This window comes from Macrosteles quadrilineatus, unplaced genomic scaffold (assembly GCF_028750875.1).
Source record: "Macrosteles quadrilineatus isolate MER2022 unplaced genomic scaffold, UCM_ALF_1.0 Scaffold_11__1_contigs__length_5352618, whole genome shotgun sequence".
NCBI lineage: Eukaryota > Metazoa > Arthropoda > Insecta > Hemiptera > Cicadellidae > Macrosteles > Macrosteles quadrilineatus.
The window spans coordinates 2,750,121-2,771,923 of NW_026542604.1; the positions used below are offsets into that span (position 1 = coordinate 2,750,121).

The 21,803-nt window shown below is 35.5% G+C and overlaps 1 protein-coding gene across 4 annotated transcripts; it reads left to right on the top strand.

Moving 5' to 3' along the window:
- Positions 1-250: 250 nt before the first annotated feature.
- LOC129004836 (BSD domain-containing protein 1-like) lies at positions 251-21,765 on the top strand. Of its 4 annotated transcripts, XR_008491769.1 has the most exons (9): positions 251-474; positions 4,721-4,784; positions 5,357-5,473; positions 11,012-11,167; positions 11,902-12,090; positions 13,539-13,665; positions 15,751-15,975; positions 16,801-16,906; positions 19,173-21,765. XR_008491769.1 is itself a non-coding variant. In XM_054433490.1 (8 exons), the coding sequence occupies exons 1-8, from the start codon at positions 464-466 to the stop codon at positions 19,238-19,240; spliced, it is 957 nt and encodes a 318-aa protein (XP_054289465.1). In that variant the 5' UTR covers positions 251-463; the 3' UTR covers positions 19,241-21,765. The 4 variants fall into 4 exon arrangements, 3 of the variants coding, with proteins under 3 accessions (XP_054289465.1, XP_054289466.1, XP_054289467.1); XM_054433490.1 differs by lacking the exon at positions 16,801-16,906; XM_054433491.1 differs by lacking the exon at positions 16,801-16,906 and having other exon boundaries at positions 15,775-15,975.
- Positions 21,766-21,803: the final 38 nt, after the last annotated feature.

Here is a 21,803-nt window from a genome sequence, read left to right on the forward strand (position 1 = left end):
TATACCCGTGAAATCTGTTTCTGTGATATATAGCCTAATTGATAAAGGTTTGAAGGCTATATAAGGGTGGATTTTACAATGTGCCCAAAATAAATTTCTTATAGTATACTGAGGTGTTACTTTTAAAACCTATGGTGCAGAGACTTCAGAGGGGGAAATACACTAAAAACAAACAAAGCAGAGGACAAATCAATCAGCTGATTGAGTTATTTAGATAGGCAGGCAAACAGGCAGTGAGTGAGGACAGAGACATAGAGACCAGGGAAACGTATGTTCTTGTTGTCAAAACTGATAAATTCAAAATATTTGTTTGTCAGTTTTTAGAATTTTGATAGGGAAAGTCCACATATCTTTGTGTATGTAGTTTTGTACTTGTAGTGAGAACTTAAGTCGTTAAACTACCGTCCCCTTACCAAAATGTTAATGTTTTGATTTGTCGGTCAAAGGAGTTTTCATAAGCAAAATGGCGATGGAGTAAGTATCAATAGGTATTGTTTTATTACCTACACGTTGTTTACATATGCTTTCAAGCTGGATGATTTACTGTTAGGACTTTGGTTCAGTACAAGACCAGTTCTTTTTAACGCTAAATTTATTCTGACAAAGCCTAAGTTAGATATCAAACCAATATGTATTGCATTGCCCCAATTTGGCTCTCTTTGATCTAGTTTCTTCGTTGACTAAATAGGCCCACCAACTCAATAACCAAGCACAATTCATGGCCTTTAATTTGGATATTTACTTTAATCATAGGTTACTTCTTTAACTTACTAATTCATAAGTCTCTGTAAGAATTAAGGTTACACCTTCCATCACACTTGATTTCCATTCAAAAACACTTAACTTAGGCCTACATTCTTGTTTCCACTTGTCTTCTGGCCTAGGTCTAATTTATGATTCTATTTATTTTATATAACATTATTCTACCTCATGTAGAACAGTATACAGTAGAACCTCGATTGTTCGACACTTTGTGGTCTTAAGGGGTTTAGAACTAATCAAAATGCCGAATTAAGTTACAGTAGACTCCCTCTTATCCAGACTCCTCGGGACCGAAGCCAGTCCAGATACCTAACGGGTTTTCCGGTTAAACCGACGTCCCCAAAAACTCGTTAAAACGGACTGTTTACTGTGATATTCAACTTAAATTTAGGAGAGCGTCGTATTAAGACACGTGATCACTGGTCTCAAATATTTCCCACGAGAACGGACGTTTCAGTACTGCCCACTTCCTTCCGATGATCTAGTCCGGTTAAACCAATGTGCTGTTAAAAATTGTCCGGTTAAAGAGATTTATTAATTTATTTATTTATTTATTCCAACGGCAAGATCACCAATTTACAATGTGGATTCAAGAAGCCAATGAGGTAACAACATGCATTTTAACAGAAAACATAACAACTAACTTCTATGGCAGGAGCAGAGCAACATTGGTAACAGGAAATATAATCTTGACTGGGAAAGCAATAATTTAACAATGAAATGAAATGAAATACGTTTATTTATCCCAATACTATTACAGAAAGATACAGATAAATAAAAACAGAGAGTAAGAATAACTATAATAGTACAACTATAATTGTTAAATGAATCTGCCATACTTATGGGATAGGCCTACATGGGCAGGTGCCTGTGCGTAGGCCTGGTTATGTATCACAAAATAATTGTGAAAAAGCAATAACAAAGTAGGAAATATAAAAACATTTCTTGAGTCATTACTTGAGATGTAATTTCTGCCGAGCGTAGTCCGTTTAAACTGATGTCCGGTTACAGTGGCGTACCGATGGGGGGTGGCGGGGGCGGTCTGCCCCAGGCCCCACACCAACATAGGCCCCCAAATCAGGGCCGTATTCCTATAACTTCAAACACGGCCATTGCCGAGGGCCTCTTGGCCTAGGAAGGGGCCTTACTTGGGTCTCAAAAATTGGAAAATAAATTTTGCTGTTGAATATAATCATCTGTTGTCACAATAACCTGAAGCGTCTGCAAAGATTGAATGCGCGATCGAAAATCGCGACTCCCATCGATCGCGGGTGACGATAATAAGGTCTCGCAACCGCAAAAGATGTTCTGTGTTCACGATTTCGCCGCGATTGCGGGGGACGATAATATTGTCCAAGCGTTCACTGGAGATGTGAACAATTTTGGCATGCAGAATATATCCCTGCGTCCGCGAAGGATGTTTCTTTATTCCACCGTAAACATAGGACATGTTTACGATTGCTCCGCGGTCTCGGAGATCCTGCGCGACCGTGAAAGACGGAGATTACATCCCCACAAACACGGATGCTCACGATTTCGTCTTCACCGAGGATAATATCGTTCTTTTTTGCCCCGATCACAGTAGTCGTTTGGACCAATTATAGTAAAATATAATGTATAATATAAAGATAGGCTAATATAATTATATAATGTATTTTATACAAAAATAGTAGGTCTATCTCCTAAATAAAAAAAAAAAAATTGAAAGAAGTGTCAGAAAAACCCTGATTTGTACTAGCCTTCTTCTTGGAGTGCTTGTGCTTATTTCAAATCTCCAACTCATAAAAACTTAAAATGTTAAAAACTTTAAGGAAAACTTCATTTAGCATAATTCAATTTTTCTCAAATACAAAAATAGATTACATTTAAAATAGTTGAAGTAAGCTCATTTAATCAGTGATACAAAATACATTAAAAGCGTATACTTCTTTTCAGTTCTAATCACTGTTTAGGGTTACTTTTTTAATAAGCACCATGGTACATGTTTAAAATAATTTTTAACATAAAATGATTTTAAACAGGGTAGGCCTTCTATGGTATTTATTATTTCACTTGTATATATATATGTATGTAAAAAAGGCCCTCTCGTCTAAGCCATCCCAGTCCCCCAACTATAACAGTACGCCACTGTCCGGTTAACAGGTGTCCGGATAAGAGGGAGTCTACTTTATAGGGAGTAAATGGAGTTTAACTTAATATGTAAAAATACAAGTTTTATATAGAAATCACCCAAATTTATTAAATAGGCTATCCTACTAAAAAAACATTTCATTTTATAAGTTACTTAGTATTTTAGATGGTATCAAATAGGTACCTACCTAAGTTTTCCTACATTTGGTGTAGTGGAGCGAGAGTGGCGTTCCCATTCTGACTTCTGTCTTGATTGAAGTATATTTATTGGGCTATTAAGATAATATGTGACCCGAGTTTTTAGGAGTCAAAGTTAAACAATGACTGGATGGTGTTTAACAATTTTAAATAGCGTTCAAATAAGTTTATCCTCTCTTGTGCTGACGGCTGGACCGAGAACATCTCGCGTAGTCGTGGTGAAATTAAGAGTGTCACCTGCTGTTACTGTAAAATTGTGAATGTCTTCTGCGGTTATGGCGAAGTCAAGAGCATCCCACATGGCCGCATTTGCAGTCAAGGTAAATGGTAAACATCTTCCGCGGTTGTGTCCCGCAGTAGGCCTAGTGGTGACTCTTTAGCGATCGCAGTAAAATCATGAATCCATTCAGCTATTGTGGTAAAAAATGAGGAGATCTCTTGACATCATCAATCTTTTTGAAGACTGTGGCAGAAATTTGTAGGGACGAGAGCTCCAAGGAGTCAAGTAAGATTCTTACGTGCTTAATAAAAGACAAAGGAAGTGACTTCACAAAGGAATGACGCTGCAGCTATTGTTAACGCTGAAAACAGAGCACCACCTGGCCAAAGAAATCTTATAGTTTTTTTCCAAAACTTATTAATGTTTGGCCGTATTTGTTTTAGATCTGTCGTTAGATCCACTTGCTTACCGTCTTCTGATCCCAACCGGAGAAAAACAGTTCAAAACAGAACAGAGCATAGAAATAATTTAACAATGCTAGGCTATGTGTCGTGCTGGTTGGCGTCAAAAGAGGGATTTAGCTTGCTAGGTCTGAAAAACTTACTTTACAGTGGGTGGTTGACATATTGTACCTGCGCTTATAGGGCACCCGCCTACAGTAACTTACATAAGAGATAACCAAAGCAGTATGAGAGCGGATCTATATTTATTTACATATTGTAGATTACTTTATAATTTTGTTACAACGGAATATTTTTCATATTTCCATAATCAACTGTTAACTAACTTTAAATTCACTCTTTAATTGAGGTCTTAATGTTGATGTTTTTTTTCTTCATTCCTCTGTTACAAATTGCAGTTTTGCTCGATTACAAGCAACGGGTAATCTAAATACATAGACTTCAATTGGTAGCCTAGATACCTCCATTCTCAACTTCTTACTCCACATATAAATTTAATGACATCAATAATATCCTAAGATCAGTTAAATAAACAAATTAAAAAATTATTTAAATTATTATAGGATAATTCGACTTGCTGTTCTTGGAAATTGAAAATCAACTTGCATATGGTTAACGACAAGAATAGGCAGAATATTATTGGTATTTAGACAAAAAATCAAATGGTGGTGATGGTGAATTGAATAATAAGATGAATGTGCCAACAATAATATAATACTTAGTAGGCATATTAAAATAGCTTTTAATCATATTGATAAAAATAGTGGGCCTCGCATAAAAACCCATTTAGGCCTAAAGTAGTATTCTTCTTTCAAGTGTATTTTCAACCGTAATGGGCTACAGTCTTCCCGGAGTTTGGCCCTTAACGCTACTTATGAGACATCTTGTGGACGTTTGAAAATTAGATAGGCCTATGTCTCCATGGACTAAAGTTGATGTTTTGTTACAGAAATGAAGATGGCGGTGCAGCAGGAGGATGGTGGGGCTCATGGATGAATGCCGCAAAAGCCAAGGTCTGAATTTTGTATTTTGCAAACATTTGATCAAAATCAATGCAGATCTAGATAGTAAATTCTAGGTGTTTTGTAAAACTAGCTTCTTCAAATACTGTTTCTTATGTTTGCTATCCTCCAATGTCATGTAAGGTTAACTTTGGTGCACTTGAACTTATATTGAACTTGAGGAGCCGAATAGATAATTAAAAAGAATAGGCCTACTGAAGTATTTAAGGCCAAATCGACATACTGTACATCCATTTGACAAAGGCTGACAGTATTAGTTAAGTTACATGTAGGCTAATAAAACATTTCCATAGTAATGTAGGCTTTTTATGTTTTGTTTAAAAAGCTATTAGCTTGGTTTACAAAACCATGTTTACATGTGGTCTCCTCTGATGTAATCTTTTCTTGTTAAAAAAGATCCTATAATTATCTTATATCTTGTACACACACAATGTCTCCAATGCAGAATTAACCTCACCAAAAACAAAAAGTAAAATGTATCTGTGCAATCATTAGCCTAATACTTGGTATTTCTCTATGTTAAATACCGTAGTTATTATTCTCATAAAAAAACACACTTTCAGTCAGCCGAGGTGTACGAGTTTGTCAAGAATGATCTGAATGAGTTGTCCACTGCAGTCAAGAGTGAAGCTAGTGCCGTGCTCTCATCAACATCCAATGCCGTCAAAGAAACTCTCCAGGTAAGTCTATTTATTTGTCATTGAAACACTGAAAGGAAATCTAGTAGTGGGCTGCTTTGAATCAGTTGTAGCGTAAATAACACCCCGCAACCCCCTCAGCACTCCAAGGTCCAGGGGGCACTGAGGTCCAACTGTCACCGCTCACCGCAATTGTGAAGTCGTTTCCACGACCGCAGGGTGCCAATATGATGGAAGATATTCATGATTTTGCCGCAGTAGCGGAAAAAATGACAATGTTTCTGTGACCGCTGTAGACGATGGTCGATGATGATGTCTTTAAGACCGGGGATTTTTAACAAGATGTTGTAACGATCACGGATAAAGACAACGAGTTTCAATGACCGCGGGAGACGATGATCATGTCTACATGAAAGCATGAGATATTCAAGATTTGGCCGCGATCACGGAAAACGTTGTTGATGACTAAGGGAGGGGATTAAAAAACGTCTGCGATAGTTTATGGATTTTGCCGCGATTACAGTTTTTGCTGAGATAAACGAATTAAATATAAGTGGTGATGTTTTGGTGGGTGGTGGGGGGGGGGGGCGGCACCATCCACATGTAGTGCAGGGGGGCGCAGCTCAATGTAGGCCAACAATATAAACAACTCATGGATTGCTGGCTCAGTGTTGGCCGCGCAGTCCGGCACTCCCCCACTCTCTACTGGCAGAAGACGGCGCAGCCCATACACTCACCGTATAATACACACCTTTTTAGATGCTGCTCTGTTTAAATTTTTATGTAGAAAATGAAAAATTGCTAATGCACGTCAAACTCTTTTTAAAATTAAAAACTTAATGAATGTTTTGTTTCTTGCATAGAATAATCCATTTGAACTCTTTAAAACCAAACATTCGCTAAACTTGATTATAGATGTTTTTCTCACAACTGACACGACTAGTTCAAAACTATACTTGGTAAAATCTATATATTAATTTGAAACTGTTTTTCTTTGTCATAGCTAAATTGAGAGAACGGCTGGGCGTAGAAACTCGGTAGAGGTGTCTAAAGAAAGGTCTTGGTCTGTAGATGAGCCATCAAAAGAGTAACGTGGTAAATTCCCTTGGGGCTCTGCCCCAGTGGCCTTTGAATTCCCATCCAATGTTATTCTTATGGAGGAAAAACTGCGTTTTTGTCCCAGCTAATTTGAGAGAACGGCTGGGCATAGAAACTTGGTAGGGGTCTCTAAAGAAAGGTCTTGGTCTAAAGATGAGCCATCAAAAGAGGAACGAGGTAAATTCCCTTGGGGCTCTCCCCCAGAAGCCTTTAAAGTTGCCTCTTCAAATTTGTTTACCATAAGCATAATTCTACACTACTTTTTAATGAAACAGCTGTTAATATTTAAATTGTGATTTATTGAATTTTTCAAAATGAAGTACAGTATTTGCAATGGGTTTTTCTGATTTTAAAATCGATTTTATTCTGCATCGTGTCATGTTTTGCTATTACCAAATCAGTGGAAAATCCTAATATCACAGTAACTTAACTCTTAAAATTATTTCTTAAGGAGTTAACTTATATCTATTGTATGGCTTGGTTTCTGCCTTTTTTTTACCACTTCTTGGAGTTTGTACGTAGGTGATATTCTTTGGCATATTGCATCTGTAGACGAAACTTGGGTTGGTGAAATTATTACAATGGAAAAAAGTGAGAAATCCTGGACAATTTGATATAGGCTAAAAATAAAACTGAATTAACAATATGCTACATTTCTTGAGCAATCATTGAAATAACCGATTTGTAAACAATGGAAACATAGAAAAAGTCATAGAACACCACCAAGTAGAAGAAAAGAAATATTTTTTTTTCATTTATAATCGTTATTATAGACAACCTAATGCGGCTATGAGAGGGAAAAATTTGTAGAAACACTAAAAAACAAGATCAGCTTTTTGAGAAAAGATAAGTTATTTACAAAAGATTTTGATTATATCTAACTGTTGCGTAGACCGTGAGTATTTCCATAATCTTCGTGAGTCGCCTGTAATACTTCGCAATTGCTCGAATTCGAGCAACAGGTACACTAGTAATAAGTAATTGCATAGAAAGGATAGTAAGTACAAAATTTGTCCTTTCACACTCAATTTATTAATGAAAACAACATTAAATATTTTTTAATAAAAAATAATTTTGGTGAGTTTTTGTTGCAGACTTATGTTAGGCGCAAACATGATAGGTACTTTTTTGTTTAGCTGAGCGGTGGCAATATCTCTCTAATATATAAAATTCTCGTGTCACAGTGTTTGTCTGCAAACTCCTCCGGAACGACTTCACCGATCGTTATGAAATTTGGTGTGTAAATTCTGTAGGTATGCGAATCGGACGTAAACTATTTCCCGTTTCGAAATTCTTAAAAGGGCTCCGCCCCAGTGGCTCTGGAGTTTCCCATGTTAACCTTATGAGAAATGGAATTAATGAATCTTAACAGCTGTTTCAATTAAACAAGTTGGGACTGTTCTATGATGTTCAATAGCATTAAAGTTACAAGGATTACCAACAGGGTGCAGCACTATTATTTCTTTTACATTTGTGACAACAGCTAATTTGCAACCAAAAGGTGAGTGAGCGCAGCGAATGAACTTCAACCTGGAGGCGAGTGAGCGTAGCGAACGAGCTAACCTGAAGGCAAGTGAGCGCAGCGAACGAGATCCAACCTAAAGGTGAGTGAGCGTAGCGAACGAACTTCAACCTGGAGGCGAGTGAGCGTAGCGAACGAGCTAACCTGAAGGCAAGTGAGCGCAGCGAACGAGCTCTAACCTAAAGGTGAGTGAGCGTAGCGAACGAGCTCCAACCCAAAGGTGAGTGAGCGTAGCGAACGAACTTCAACCAGGACGTGATTGAGCGATGTGAACGAGATCATCTTGAAAATTAAACGTAACGGTACTTTCTTTCCATCGGTCTGTCTTAGGGGAAACCCATAACTTAGGCGATACGAAGTTCGCCGGGTCAGCTAGTATTTTAATAAAAAGGTCACAAATAAACTTAATTAATTGCAATTCATGGGTTTCGTCCCCAAAAGAAATATTCTCGACGTGCCCCTTAAAAATAGTGCCCACAAAATGGGAACATGCGGCTACAAATAGTCTTTTTGTGTTAAAGTTTCCTTTAGGTTGAAGCTGACAAGTATACCTAATGAATATCAACCCGACCTACCATTGAGAAACATTTAGTCAACATTCAACACAATCAAGCATTACTGACTATAAACTAGTACATTCTGTACTACGTTAACCTTTTATGACACAAATGTTATTATAAATTCAGTCTACTTACAGTATCCAAAGTCAACCGTTTAGATCTCATGTCATTGCAAAACATGTAACAAAATTGTCCTAAAAGCAAATTGGCATTGGCAAATTATAAGGCGAACTCTTCATCAGTTGCATTCTAGACATTTATTTATTCAAATCAGTAGATACACCATTTACAAATATTACACATATTTAATATAATGTTTTAGACACCAGATCAGAGTGGAACAGTAATGTCGATTGTATTGCAAATAACAACAGCAGTAAACTTACACATAAGCATTGATCTTAAATGGAGAACGCTCTCTTACTCTTCAGATCATAGTGTATACAAGCCTCGTAAATAATATTGAATATTAATTTGGAGTTCAGGAGAGGTGCGAGAAAAAGATTTTGAATGTAACAACAAAATAAACTATGTAACAATAATAAACAAAAATAATGAAAAAAATGCAACAATAATAAACTATAAAATAACAATAAATTCACTACATGAGACAATAACATCGATAAATATGTGAAATAATAACAAGAATAATGTAAAAAATTTGTGGGAACAGACATGTCTAAGATGGGATGCAAACCCTGGAAATCTACGTCTCTTGGCCGGAGATGCAATCCCTAGGCTGCTCAGCCATTGACCAGACAAGGCCACACTGAAAACCATCACCATGGATTTCAATTACACTGGCCGCGAAAGCCTACACATGAAGGCCACACTGCTTTCATCCACTTATATTGAGTTATTCATGCTAAAATACTAAGTGGAAGTTTATTCGTGTTGTTCCCGTGACTGATATAGCCTAACTGTACAATATTTGCAGGTCAAAGGCTAAGGCTTAACATTTTCAAGCTATTTAGCATACTGAACATACTGAGTGAAAATTTAGAAACGTACGTTTTCAGGAGAAGCACTTTTAAAATGTTTTTTTTCCGTTTTTTGAAACTTTTATTATTTTTTTATTTCATTAACATTTTAAGTTTCATAAAATATCCATGGTAACACAATATCTTTGGTGATTTTTTATTAATAGAGCATCTTTGATCGAAAAACACGAAATTTTGTCACGACCATCACGGACATAAAACTGAATATTAAAAATAGTTAATATTATTTTTATAACTATGTTTTGTTATAAATTAATTTACTTTTAGGGCCATCTATACAAATAAAATTAGAGTGTTGTCTGTACATTGCTCAGAATTATAAACTTTTAGGTTTTTTTTCGTTTTATACATTAAAGAAACCGAAAAAAGTCTCATCTAAATTTCTGTCTGTCTTCCTGTCTGTCACGGCCCAAGAGCCATTTTATGCGGCCTTCTCCTGAAAAACGAGAATACCTATCAAGTTCCAAATCATTTTAATGTATTCACTGGATTGGCGAGATTGTCTTTAGCCATTAAAATATGGCGTCACAAGTTTTTAAATAAAATGGCGGACGTTTAAAAACCCAATTTTGTGCGATTTTTTGTAAAGTTTTCTTCCAATGTTTATCACATATTCATCTATAAAATAAGGAACAGCTGTTAGAATCCAAATTATTTCTTCTACCTGTCACTGATATGTTTACATTGAATGTTGTTTACAAATACCGCAACCAATTCCGATCACGTTTTGAAAGCAAATCCAAACCAAGTAAGATTAAAAACGTTTTTTAAAAAAATACCTAGAACCTATTTAAAGCCAAATAATTGTGTGTAACATGTTGCCCCTGTCCCAAAAAATATTAAAACACATATTTATAAACTACATAGTCCTATTCAGTATTTACGAAGTAAAAGGCCAGGGACATAAAAACGTATGTTTCAAAATTTTCACTCTTATATATGTTTTGAATAATTTATTGTAGACTCTTCTAACCATTCCAGCTTCATATTATAGCTAGTTAGTGCCAGCTTAGTGGATGGCTATGAGAAAAATGGATGCAAATTTTAAAATTTAGTATAGCCTATAAGTTTATGATTACACCAAAATCATAAACAAAACCCATGTTTGTGAATACATCACTAGAAAAATTGTTTAATTTCCACATACACTATCCTACATTTCCAATAATATTGCAAAATTAAAAGCTCAGCTAAGCTCCAATCTTGACATAACATTTCTGAACATCTTTCTACTTCTTTCAAAGCAATTACAACTCGACTGGACAAAACAAACATGCAGTGACAAAAAAAACTGATATAAGATCAATATCTCAGTCTGCCGGATTACTGAAAGTTTTAGACTAGCAAACAGCTGGATTATAGAAATTTAACTTTTTTTTTAAACAATGTGTTGTTGCAGTTGGACAAGCCAGAGTCTACAGCTAACACCGTGAAGCGCTCTGTGTCCTCCTTCTTCGACCAGGTTGGCACCGCTCTGAGTCCTCCACCTGAGGACGGTGATGAAGAGGCCATCATCATACAAGGCAGTGATCCTGTGTTCCTCAACAGATTACAGGTTAGTCCTGCTGACTTAGTGATCAAGCTCATTTACAGAACAAGTGGAATCAGAAAATTAACATTGACTTCCTCCCTCTTACATCTTAAATTGCTACTCAGAAATGGTAGAAGGTTGCATGCAGCGACCCAACTCACAATTGGGGAGGTTTAATTTCCATATCAGTCAGGTAACTGTGAGGCCTTCTTACGAACAACTTGTAGATTCCTACTCCTTTACATCCTTGATGATGCCAATACACCATTCACCAATCTCTACTAGAAGGCTTCCAGCCTGCACTCTATCTAATAACACTTGTTTTGTACAGTACCGTACTGTCAGCTGTCCATCGTATCTATTATTGTTTATATAATTTGATCTACAACTTACTGCATTTCCTTTTCCTATAGCTTAAACTTTTGTCTGTTCGCTAATATTTTTGTATTTTATGTAGGCTTACTTAATTTGTTAAAAAAAGGATTTCCCGTTAATTTAAATGAAATTAATTGAAAAGAAATCCTTGACTCTTCCTGGAAAAATATTAATAGAGATTATAATAACCTTTAAATTTACCAGTACATGTGTTTTCAGTAAAGGTATCCTTTATCCTATTGAAACTATGATTATCCATTTCCAAGCTGTTTATTACCTCACTCATGTAATTCGGATGGTTACAATTTTGTTCTGGTCCCGTGGTGGTTGAATTAACCAAGTTTTACTGGAATTGTGTTTTAATACTGTTGTTTTTCATATAGACACGACTTTACACATTGGCCAGTGAACCGAGGACCTTCACCGAGGACATCAAGGAAGATCAAATGCCTCAGTTCGAGGCTTGGCTGACTGTCCTCGAGGAAGACAAGATGTCCATGGACAAGATGACCAAGATGTTAGCAGCTTGTCCTCCATTACAAGAGAACTACACCACGCTCGTCCCCACCCAAGTGAGTCTAGTGAACATGAATAAATCAATTTATGTCCAGCCAGTACAAACATATATTACAGATTTTACTATGTTTGGAAATTGACTGACCGCTTTTACTTGTAGTGCGGCCAGTTAGGCATAGTGTAGGCTGTGAAATTAGGCTCCTCACCTTTCCTTATGGCTACATTATTTTCTTACTCCTGTTTAGTAGCCATTCAAAACCAAGTTTGTTTTTGGCCTTACCAACATATTACCTCCACAGTATTGAACCGTCAGCCACATCCCTAATCATGCCAAGCTTTATCCGGTCTTTCTTAACTTTTGTAATGCGTTTTACTTTTACTTAATCCCACTAACTCCTCCTGGAGTGTAAGGCCCTAATTGTTCTTCTCCGCCTAACCTGATTGGTTGCTCCTTTCCTAGTCCATTCCCATCGGCCTTTTTCAACTCTGTGTCTTTCCAAACGTTTCTTACTCTTTCTACTCTCCTGATTTCAGCCACCCGGTTCACTTCAATGCCTCCATCTCTCTTCCATTAGCTGTTCCATCTCACTCTCCTGATTTCAGCCACCCGGTTCACTTCAATGCCTCCATCTCTCTTCCATTAGCTGTTCCATCTCACTCTCCTGATTTCAGCCACCCGGTTCACTTCAATGCCTCCATCTCTCTTCCATTAGCTGTTCCATCTCACTCTCCTGATTTCAGCCACCCGGTTCACTTCAATGCCTCCATCTCTCTTCCATTAGCTGTTCCATCTCACTCTACTGATTTCAGCTACCCAGTTCTACTACAATGCCTCCATCTTCCTTCCATTAGCTGTTCCATCTCACTCTCCTGATTTCAGTCACCCGGTTGTACTTAAATGCCTCTATTCCTCTTCCATTAGCTGTTCCATCTCATTAAAACCCTTATCCTTCTTGTGATTTAGACTTAGATTTTTGATTTGCTTTTGATTTCACAATTTATCATTTTTGGCATGTGACATTGGCCACAGTAGCCTGGATTTACGGACCTCATGCATTCCATGAGCATGTATACGTGTCCGAGCCCTACATGTATGCAGTTTTTTAATTTTATTTGTCAAGTCTCATGGTCTTTTAAATTTAAAATGAAAATTCATGAGATTCTGTGGTGGGTTATTATGTTTTGAGTAGTCTGTTCTTGACATGTCTTTCAAACTCCTACTGCCATTTATTTTGTTATTGTACTTTTAGGTAACTTAACTAATATTGAAATGTATACATCCGTTACAGAAAACCCTCTAACTTTAGAGCAACTGTTATTAAATAAACATGTAAACACATTTAGTTTTGGTCCTACAAAACTCTTTAACTCTTATCTTCCTTGAAACATTCAATTTTTTTAGTTTGTATTATTTACGAATTCAATCAAATAAGTTCATAATTGTTGATTTGCTATTTTTTCGTATTTCAACATGTCAATAAATTAAACTAAAAATCATGATCAGGTATCACACGCTCAGTTTTGGCATCGTTACCTGTTCCGCAAAGGCCTAATAGAGGATGAAGAGGCAGCTAGGGAGAGGAAAGAAGAACGTGAGAAACAAGTGGCCGACTCATTCCAATGGGACAAAGGTAACTTCCGTAATCAAGTTGACAAAGTTTTTTTTTTTTAAAAAGGGGGGTTTTGGTTATCCAACCATGGCAAGAACACATAACAAAAATAAGAAAACTCTGTTTTAAGCATCAACTTAGAAATCATTGAACTAATGAATAATCCTGTTGTCAAACCTTGAGGCTTGTTTTGATGTTTCTTTTCAATTGTTACCACTTTTACCCATGTTGATAAAAAAATCTTAAAAATGCAGACAAAGTAGAAAAACAAAAAACCATTTCTGTAAAAATTTAGTCTCCATTCACACTACTGCTAAGGCATGAGAAGTAGGAGAGAAGTAAGTAAGTATACATGGTAGATCAACTGTGTGGCGTGTAGCAGGCTAAAACAATCAGAAAGTGCAGTCAATTGAAGATACCTAAAAAGTCCTTGATGCTTGGATTTAAAGATAAAACAATCTTCCAAGTACAGACAAAGTCAGCAAAATGAGGTGTCCGGTATGGTCAGTCATTCCTAACAGAAAAAACATGTTATATCTTGTTACTCAATCTTCAGGGGGAGGGGTTCGGATTCAAATAATAGGCTTCGAAACGTACCGTAATCGAGATTCTTCTGCAGCAAAATAAAATAATGTAGAACTAAGTAGTGTAGCAATACTAAACTAACTAAGGGGTTAGTGATGTAGTACATGACACACAGGACATGGGACTTTTGCTCTATTGGCTGATTGGATACTGTGTTGTTTGGCCCTTTTGATAACATAACCTAACCTGGGTTACCTAAACTTTGGTCCAATGCAATGTGTCTTGAGACAACCTAACCATAATCAATCTGGTGAGTAAATGGTTTTAAGTTACCTTTGTCAATAGCTCAAATGGTCGTTAAAACTCTACAACCAGGTTTCGATGCTGAGTTGCACCATGATCACGTAAGTCAGCAGGATAACTTCTTGCTCACATGTCGGTCAAGTTGACGTCGTTAAAAAGTTTATAAAAACAATACAGGACGTAAAAAACACATACATTTAAACACGAACAAGTATAAAACATATAACAAACGAGATCAATCTATCGAACGGGCCCGTCATGGTTAACGGGGGAATCGGGCTGTGGAAGTACTGTTGCCGCATGTTAGAAAAATATAATCTTTTACTTTAGGGCCTATTGCTGCTTATGTAGTGCCGAGCTGATTTAAGATAACCTATTTGTGGATCTAAATTTGTGAAATGCCTAAAACATTTATCTATAGTTTTGATCATCCTATACAATTTGTACAAAACTGTTCTTTTTGGACAGATATCACCATTAACTATTTTACAAAAATCATAATACTTATCTTTCAAAAATTAAAACATGGTTGACTCATTAAAGACATAACCTCAACAATAGATGTACATAATAACTGACTTACAACCCTCTGTTTCCTCTTAACTTAACTACTTGAAGAGATTACTCATTTCGTTCTGAATAATTTGACTATCATCTGGTCTACTCCATGGCCCTACACATCCTATTATCCCCATAGCTACACTTGTAGCTAAAATGTACCGCTTAGTACAACTGTTTGTTTACCATAGGTAATATGACACGGTTCACCCATAGAAGCACCTGTCAACTAAACTGACATGAATTGCTTATTTCTATAGCATGAAACTAAACATTCAAGTTAAATCGTGTTGAAGGCCATTCGCTTGTGACTTGTCCCTCTGAGACCGGGCCGGAACATTCGGTGGCCGATCCTACTGAAGCCCAACTAGAGGGAGTCTACTGTATTGTGTTGTTCCTGAAACAAGTCATTGATTGTTATTCTGTGTTTTCATCCAAGCAGTAAGGGTGGTTGGTCAACAAATTAATTGATGTTTGGATTAGGTATTATTATGGTTGTTAAATGATCCTGACAAATAATTTAGGACTTTTTGGGTCTAAAAAAATTGGGGAAAAATCATTAAAAATTAATAAACAATCTAAGGGGCACAACGTAAGGTTCTCTGTCATCTGCGCCATACACAAGTTTTTTTTCAAACTGCATGAAACCTAGAGTGGTTTTTGCCGATTGGTCTTTAACAGTACTAATAACTAACAATAACAACCAACTGATTTTTTCAGTGGATAACCTAAGTGATCATATAGAGCTTTCAGAAGAAGAGCAGATCCGAATACTGGCTGAGTACGAGGCAGAACGGAAAATGATGAAGGAGTCCGATAAAAAGAGTGAAGAAAATGGTGTGAACGTGAACAGTGCAGTGCTAATAGAACGTGAAAAGAAAGACATGATTATAGTTTCCACTAGTGCCACTACTTCTTTGTCTACAGGATCCACTGGAGATAAAGGTAAACCAATAGGTTAGTTAGGCTATTGTTAAAAAGTTAGTGTGGATTTTATCCTGCTTGGATAGTATTTAAATGGTAAAGTAAAAAATTTGATTCTCTTATGTGGCAATGTGTGCTTTTGTGTTTTGTTTGTAAATTTACATCAAAATGCAGCACAAGTTTTGCTTAAAATTTTAAATCAGAGACTTTTGGGGGGCAAAACATGTATTGGTTAAAGAACACAGAGAAAAACTCGTTAAAATAAATCATTTAAAAATGTATTTTCAAATCAAAACACTTAAACAAACAATACAAAATTTTATTAGGATCTGTTGGTTTACAACACCATAGTCCGTTCACACAATCTAGGTGATTTGAGGGTAAGTTCCAGCACCACTTTTTCTGCTTTGCTTAATGTATGGTACAGCTGATTGATGTTAAATGAGGGATCTCAGCTGTCGAGCTTTGTTTACAGTAGGATCAAGATGTGGAGGGGATAGATTTCTTCCTCCAAACCGCATAAATTCTGTGAACGGAGTATAATAAAACGTTGGTTTACATTTTACAAATACATCCACTCCAATATTCAACTGTAGTTTTATAAAATCTTTAATTTAAATTTTCTCAATATGCTGTGTTCAGTTGTCAATTGGTTTCATCGTTAGTTTTACGTTAAGATAATTAGCTAAAAAGTGTAGGAATATAATACTGATGATAATATTGAATCCACCATAATACTAAGTCTAAGAGCATTGCTTTCCTACAGGGGCAAATATGGGTTATTCTTTAATTATTTACCATAATCTGCAGTCCTTTATAGTTACGGTTGTTTGGTAATGTGTGTAGACTAGTAGACTACCCAGCATGATTTATCCCTTTGAGATCCAAACACCAAAATACATGTATTGGACCCAAGAGTAACAGAACACAACTTCCACCTACAACTATCTATGTGAGTATAAATTAACAAAAACATCTGAAAGCTTCCTTTCGACATTTGCTACTACAGCCTGGGATTTAAGTTTAGATCTACTACGCTTGGGCTTTGGTCTGACCAGTATTGGAATTGGTGTAGTGTGACAAATCCATACAGAATATTCAGTCAAATTTAAAAAATGGTATCAGTATCTAGAATTGAGAATCCATTTTTCAGGTATGGGTATCAAGAATTGATCAATTTTTGTATCCATGCTTCTCTAATAACTAGGGGTCTGCAGTACAGAAATTTTAAGGTCGGTACGATACAATATTTTGTACCTTGGTTCTCGGTACAAAATCGGTACGGTACGCGGCTACCTTTTATATGCTGCTTTCTTCTCAGGATTGTATATTTTAAATTTTCAAACATTGACATTTCTATGAAAATGGATAGTATCCTGCATTCATGGTTTTCTAACAACAATTACAGTACTACTTATTATTCAATCCGAGGGAAATGCTGTACCAAACTGATGGCGGTAATTAGGCCAGAACTGTACCGTACGGACTTTTTTGGTACAACACAGACCTCTATTAATAACTACTTTGAGCTATAGATATTGCTGGGTGGAAGTTGATGGGATGAGTGGATGATTAAATTTAATCCTGCTTCTTATTTCGAGATATAGCATCTGGATTGTTATTGAACATAGTTAAATCTAAGGCTTTCCTTGCGATCCAATTTGTTTTATAGTGGAGGCCTAGGTTTATTTGGCAAAACTTTACCTCAGTCCTTTTGTCTCAGCTCTAGCTAAACTTTTATTTTCCATCTCTTACTTGAGATATTGATATACCATGTTGAGATACAATATCTCAAGTAAGAGATGTAAAACTAAAAGTTTAGCTAGCCTATGAGACAAATGGACAGACGATAACGTTTTGACGTAGAAACCTAGGTCTCCACTATAAAACAAATTAGATTGTAAGGTAAGCCTTAGATTTAACTGCTTCTTATTGGTGACCATATCCAACATGCTTAAACTCGCACTAGTTTAAATTGGAGGATTTGTTGTAAAATAATAAGATAAGCTCAATTGTAAACATTAACTTATTATACAAACACTTAAGCCACAATTGTAAACATTAACTTATTATACAAACACTTAAGCCATGGTTGAATGTGAAATAACGTGCTGGTATTTAAATTTTTAAGCTAATAAATCTATTCCTCCTGAAAATATATATTATTTTTTAATATATTATTCATACTTACTTACTCTTACTCCCATGGCCATTTGTACCCCAAGTGGTACTTGGCCTCACCAACACACTGTCTCCACGTCGCCCTGTCTCTTGCGGTGTCTTCATTAACTTCCATCCTGGCCATATCTTTCTTTACTTCATCCGTCCAGCGTTTCCTCGGTCTCCCTCGTGGTCTCCTCCCCAGTGGGTCATTTTTCCATATTTGATAAAGTGTGCTAGTTTCCTCTCTTCTAATGATGTGGCCCGTCAGCGAAGCCTCCTGCTTTTAGGATCTGCAATTGTATCTGGCTCCTTGAACAGGTCTCTTAGTTTAGCACCATAATCATAATTTTGATTTATTATTTAATTGTATTCTTGGTCTACGATGCACCAATTTCATGGAAACATTGCCATTTCAAGATAATAAAATGATGTGACATTAATTTATTATAAACCTAGACCCCTATTTCACCCTTTTATCTACTAAAATCATATTTAACTTTACATGATAACATTACATTTTATTTTACAAAGCAGGTGTGACTAGTTATGTAACTATATAAAAGTCATTATAGAAAAAAGCTCGAGGCTCAAGCTTTTCTTCATAAGCTGGCAAAAAAAAACAGATTTTTTCACGAGTGTTTTTTGTAAAGCTTGGTGTACAGTAACAGCCCTATCACAAGTAAATAGCTCTTTAATTAATATTAGTACTTTATTTTCCACATGGAGGATCAGAAAATACAAAAGGTTGATTACTGAAAGAAAACTTTTATCAGTAACAAATCTACACAAGTCATTTCACTTCTTTTTAAACTTTTCCTCCACTCATATTCAGCTCAAATACACACCTAGCATTGCTGTCTTAAAAACAAAGATAACAAAGATATTCATTCACCTAAAGACAACAGTGTCTCATTTAATGGGGCACTTCTGGGGGCAGCAGCAGTATTTAGCCGGGATGCAAATGTCATCACCTCATCAGCTGATCCTCTGCACTGTTCTCAATCATCACAGGTGGCTTGTACATTCTAGTAATGCTAATGTATTTTATGTTCCAGAAAGTAACGATGACGACTGGGAGCGAGAGTTTGACCTGGACGAGACAGAAGCGTCGAGTCCCAAGTGACCCTAAGTCACATCATCTCCAGTGTAGTGTCAACATTCGTGTCAAGTAATGTGGCTATTGTCCAGCTACAAATGTGATCCCTGTATTGTTATTTCATTTTCTTTTGTTGTTTGCATATAGTTTACTGTGTTTTTATTAGTTTATTATGACTGTTACGGTGTGTACATATTTTATATAGTAGGCTTAAGTGTTAAGTAGTGAGATGAACATCAAACATACGGTAACATAGTTGTGGAAAATCATATTCAAATTTTATCGGGTGGACCAATCTTTCTTGGTATTAAACAATGGCGTAACTCAAATGTGAATAAATGTTGTCAATTTTAGATTTCACTTTTATATTAAACCTTAACTTGTGTCTGCCCTTAATATTATCAATGGTTGTGATGGGTAAGGTTCAACAGTATAAAGCCAAAATTTGTTGTAAATAAAATATGCGTTTTCTGCTTTTGAAATGAAACTAAACTACACCAAGCCATGGCTCAGTCTCCAGGTACTTGAACTTAATGTTTTAATATATAAATTTTATCCATCTAATATACATTTTTACAGTGGTTAGTTTAGAGGTTAATCCCTCCAAGTCACCAATGGATAATGTCTTAAGTGATAATGCTGCAACCCCCTAGGTCTGGTCTGAAGTAATGTGAAAAACAATTTCGAGCTTGTGCCTAGCGTCCTAGAAAAAATTTATATATAAATTTTTACAAAATATTATGGTAAAAAAATTAAAATGAGTGTTTTTAAAATCTTTTAGTTGTTAGCTGATATTAGCTAAAAGATATGGTGTGGTAAATAATTGTTAAGTTATTTAACAAAACTTATTAATTTCAATTCTTTTTGTTATTTTACAATTAAGTTGATCTTTAAACAAAACTCCACTGCCATATTTGATGTTCATTTCATGATTTTGTTTAGTTTTTGAAAATATTGTAGTATTTTTATATGCAGTATCGTATTCTCACTTTAAATTAAGAGTAAATTATATTACTTACTATATACATACATTATACCATAAATTTTACACGTCTCAATTTGTTGTATTTTAAATTTTAATCTACAAAAGCTAAAGATATTTACAGTAATTTATTTTTTCTCATGTTATGAATATTCATACTTTGGTGCTACAGACAGCTGATGGCTTATTTCAAATATTTGTAAATAATATAGATTTCCATCTCTAAAAATTGCATTGAACAATAATACATCGTAATACTGTATTTCCAGTTTTAGATTTTTTTTACTACAATTTTGTTTTATATTTATGACAGCCAATTCTAATCTGCAATGAACAGATTTTCAAAGTTTAGTATTTTTTAAATTATAGTGAGGAAAATTTTTGGGATTTTTTCTTATGTGTTATGAACAAAATTCTCTTAATTGCATAATTATTTATTACAATCATAAAACTTGCAGCTATGGATAAAAAAATAATTTTGGCTGATTTGATGGTAGTTAATTATTTTGAGTGTCAAAACATATACATTTGGAACAAAGGGCCTATTTAGTTGTTGGAGTTGCTGTTTGAAATGAAACTGGTTCAATTTTTTCTAAATATTGTAATGCAATGTTTTATTTATTTTTCTTAACACTTCAAATGCCATATAAAGTTCAATTTATTATAGAGTTAAATATAATAAATTTTGTCCTGATAGTTAATTTTTAAATTGGCTTTTGTTGAATGATAAATATTATGTAAAGTAAAGTATTTTTTCCTACAGTTACCTAACAATGTACATGTTCTCTCACTGATTTGAGAATGCAAAATGGCCAATTCGCTCATCAGTGAGACAATGTTAACATTGTCTCATTCCAATTACTTTGTCTCACTCCAGATTTGCAACGTGAAGGCACGAAATAGTGAGCGTGTAACATGCAGACAAGGTCGTATGCGCACGAAATACGTTGGCAGCACTGGCTGTAAATCAGCTGGTCAGCTGTTGTACTGTTGTATCATTAAATGTTATATTAAAAGTTCACTTCTGTGCAAAAATATGTTACATTTCTTTACCAATTTATTTGTTTTATGGTAAAGGTAGGAAAAATATAATGTGCAACTCGAGTGCAAAGTGCAATTGCCTCACTCGAGAAACCATTCCTCACTTGCCTACGGCTTGTTTGTTATTTCTCTCGAGTGAGTCAATTGCTCACTTTGCTCACTAGTTGCACAAATAACTATTGTGCATTTCTACTTAGAATGTTCTAGGTAAGTCTGAGTAATTGAATGTTTTGTTACTTTAAGATTAGTTTCAGATAGAGAGTCAGGGTTTTTTTTTGTTGTTATTTGGAGTTGAAAGTTTGTCTATCCTGAGTTTGTTGACTATCTATAGTGTATTTTTTACAATCTGTAAAACCACAATCTTAAGGTAATTTAAACTTATTATTTTGTATCATGTTGCAATTGTTTACTGCTTCCTTTTTACAACTATATTATTTTGAATCACCGTGTACATGTTAAAAGCACACTAACTATAAGACACTTTTATATTGGTTATTGAAAATGAGATACTGAAATATTACAATTTATGTATAAAGTGACTTTTATTTACAAGTCCTTAGTCCTTTT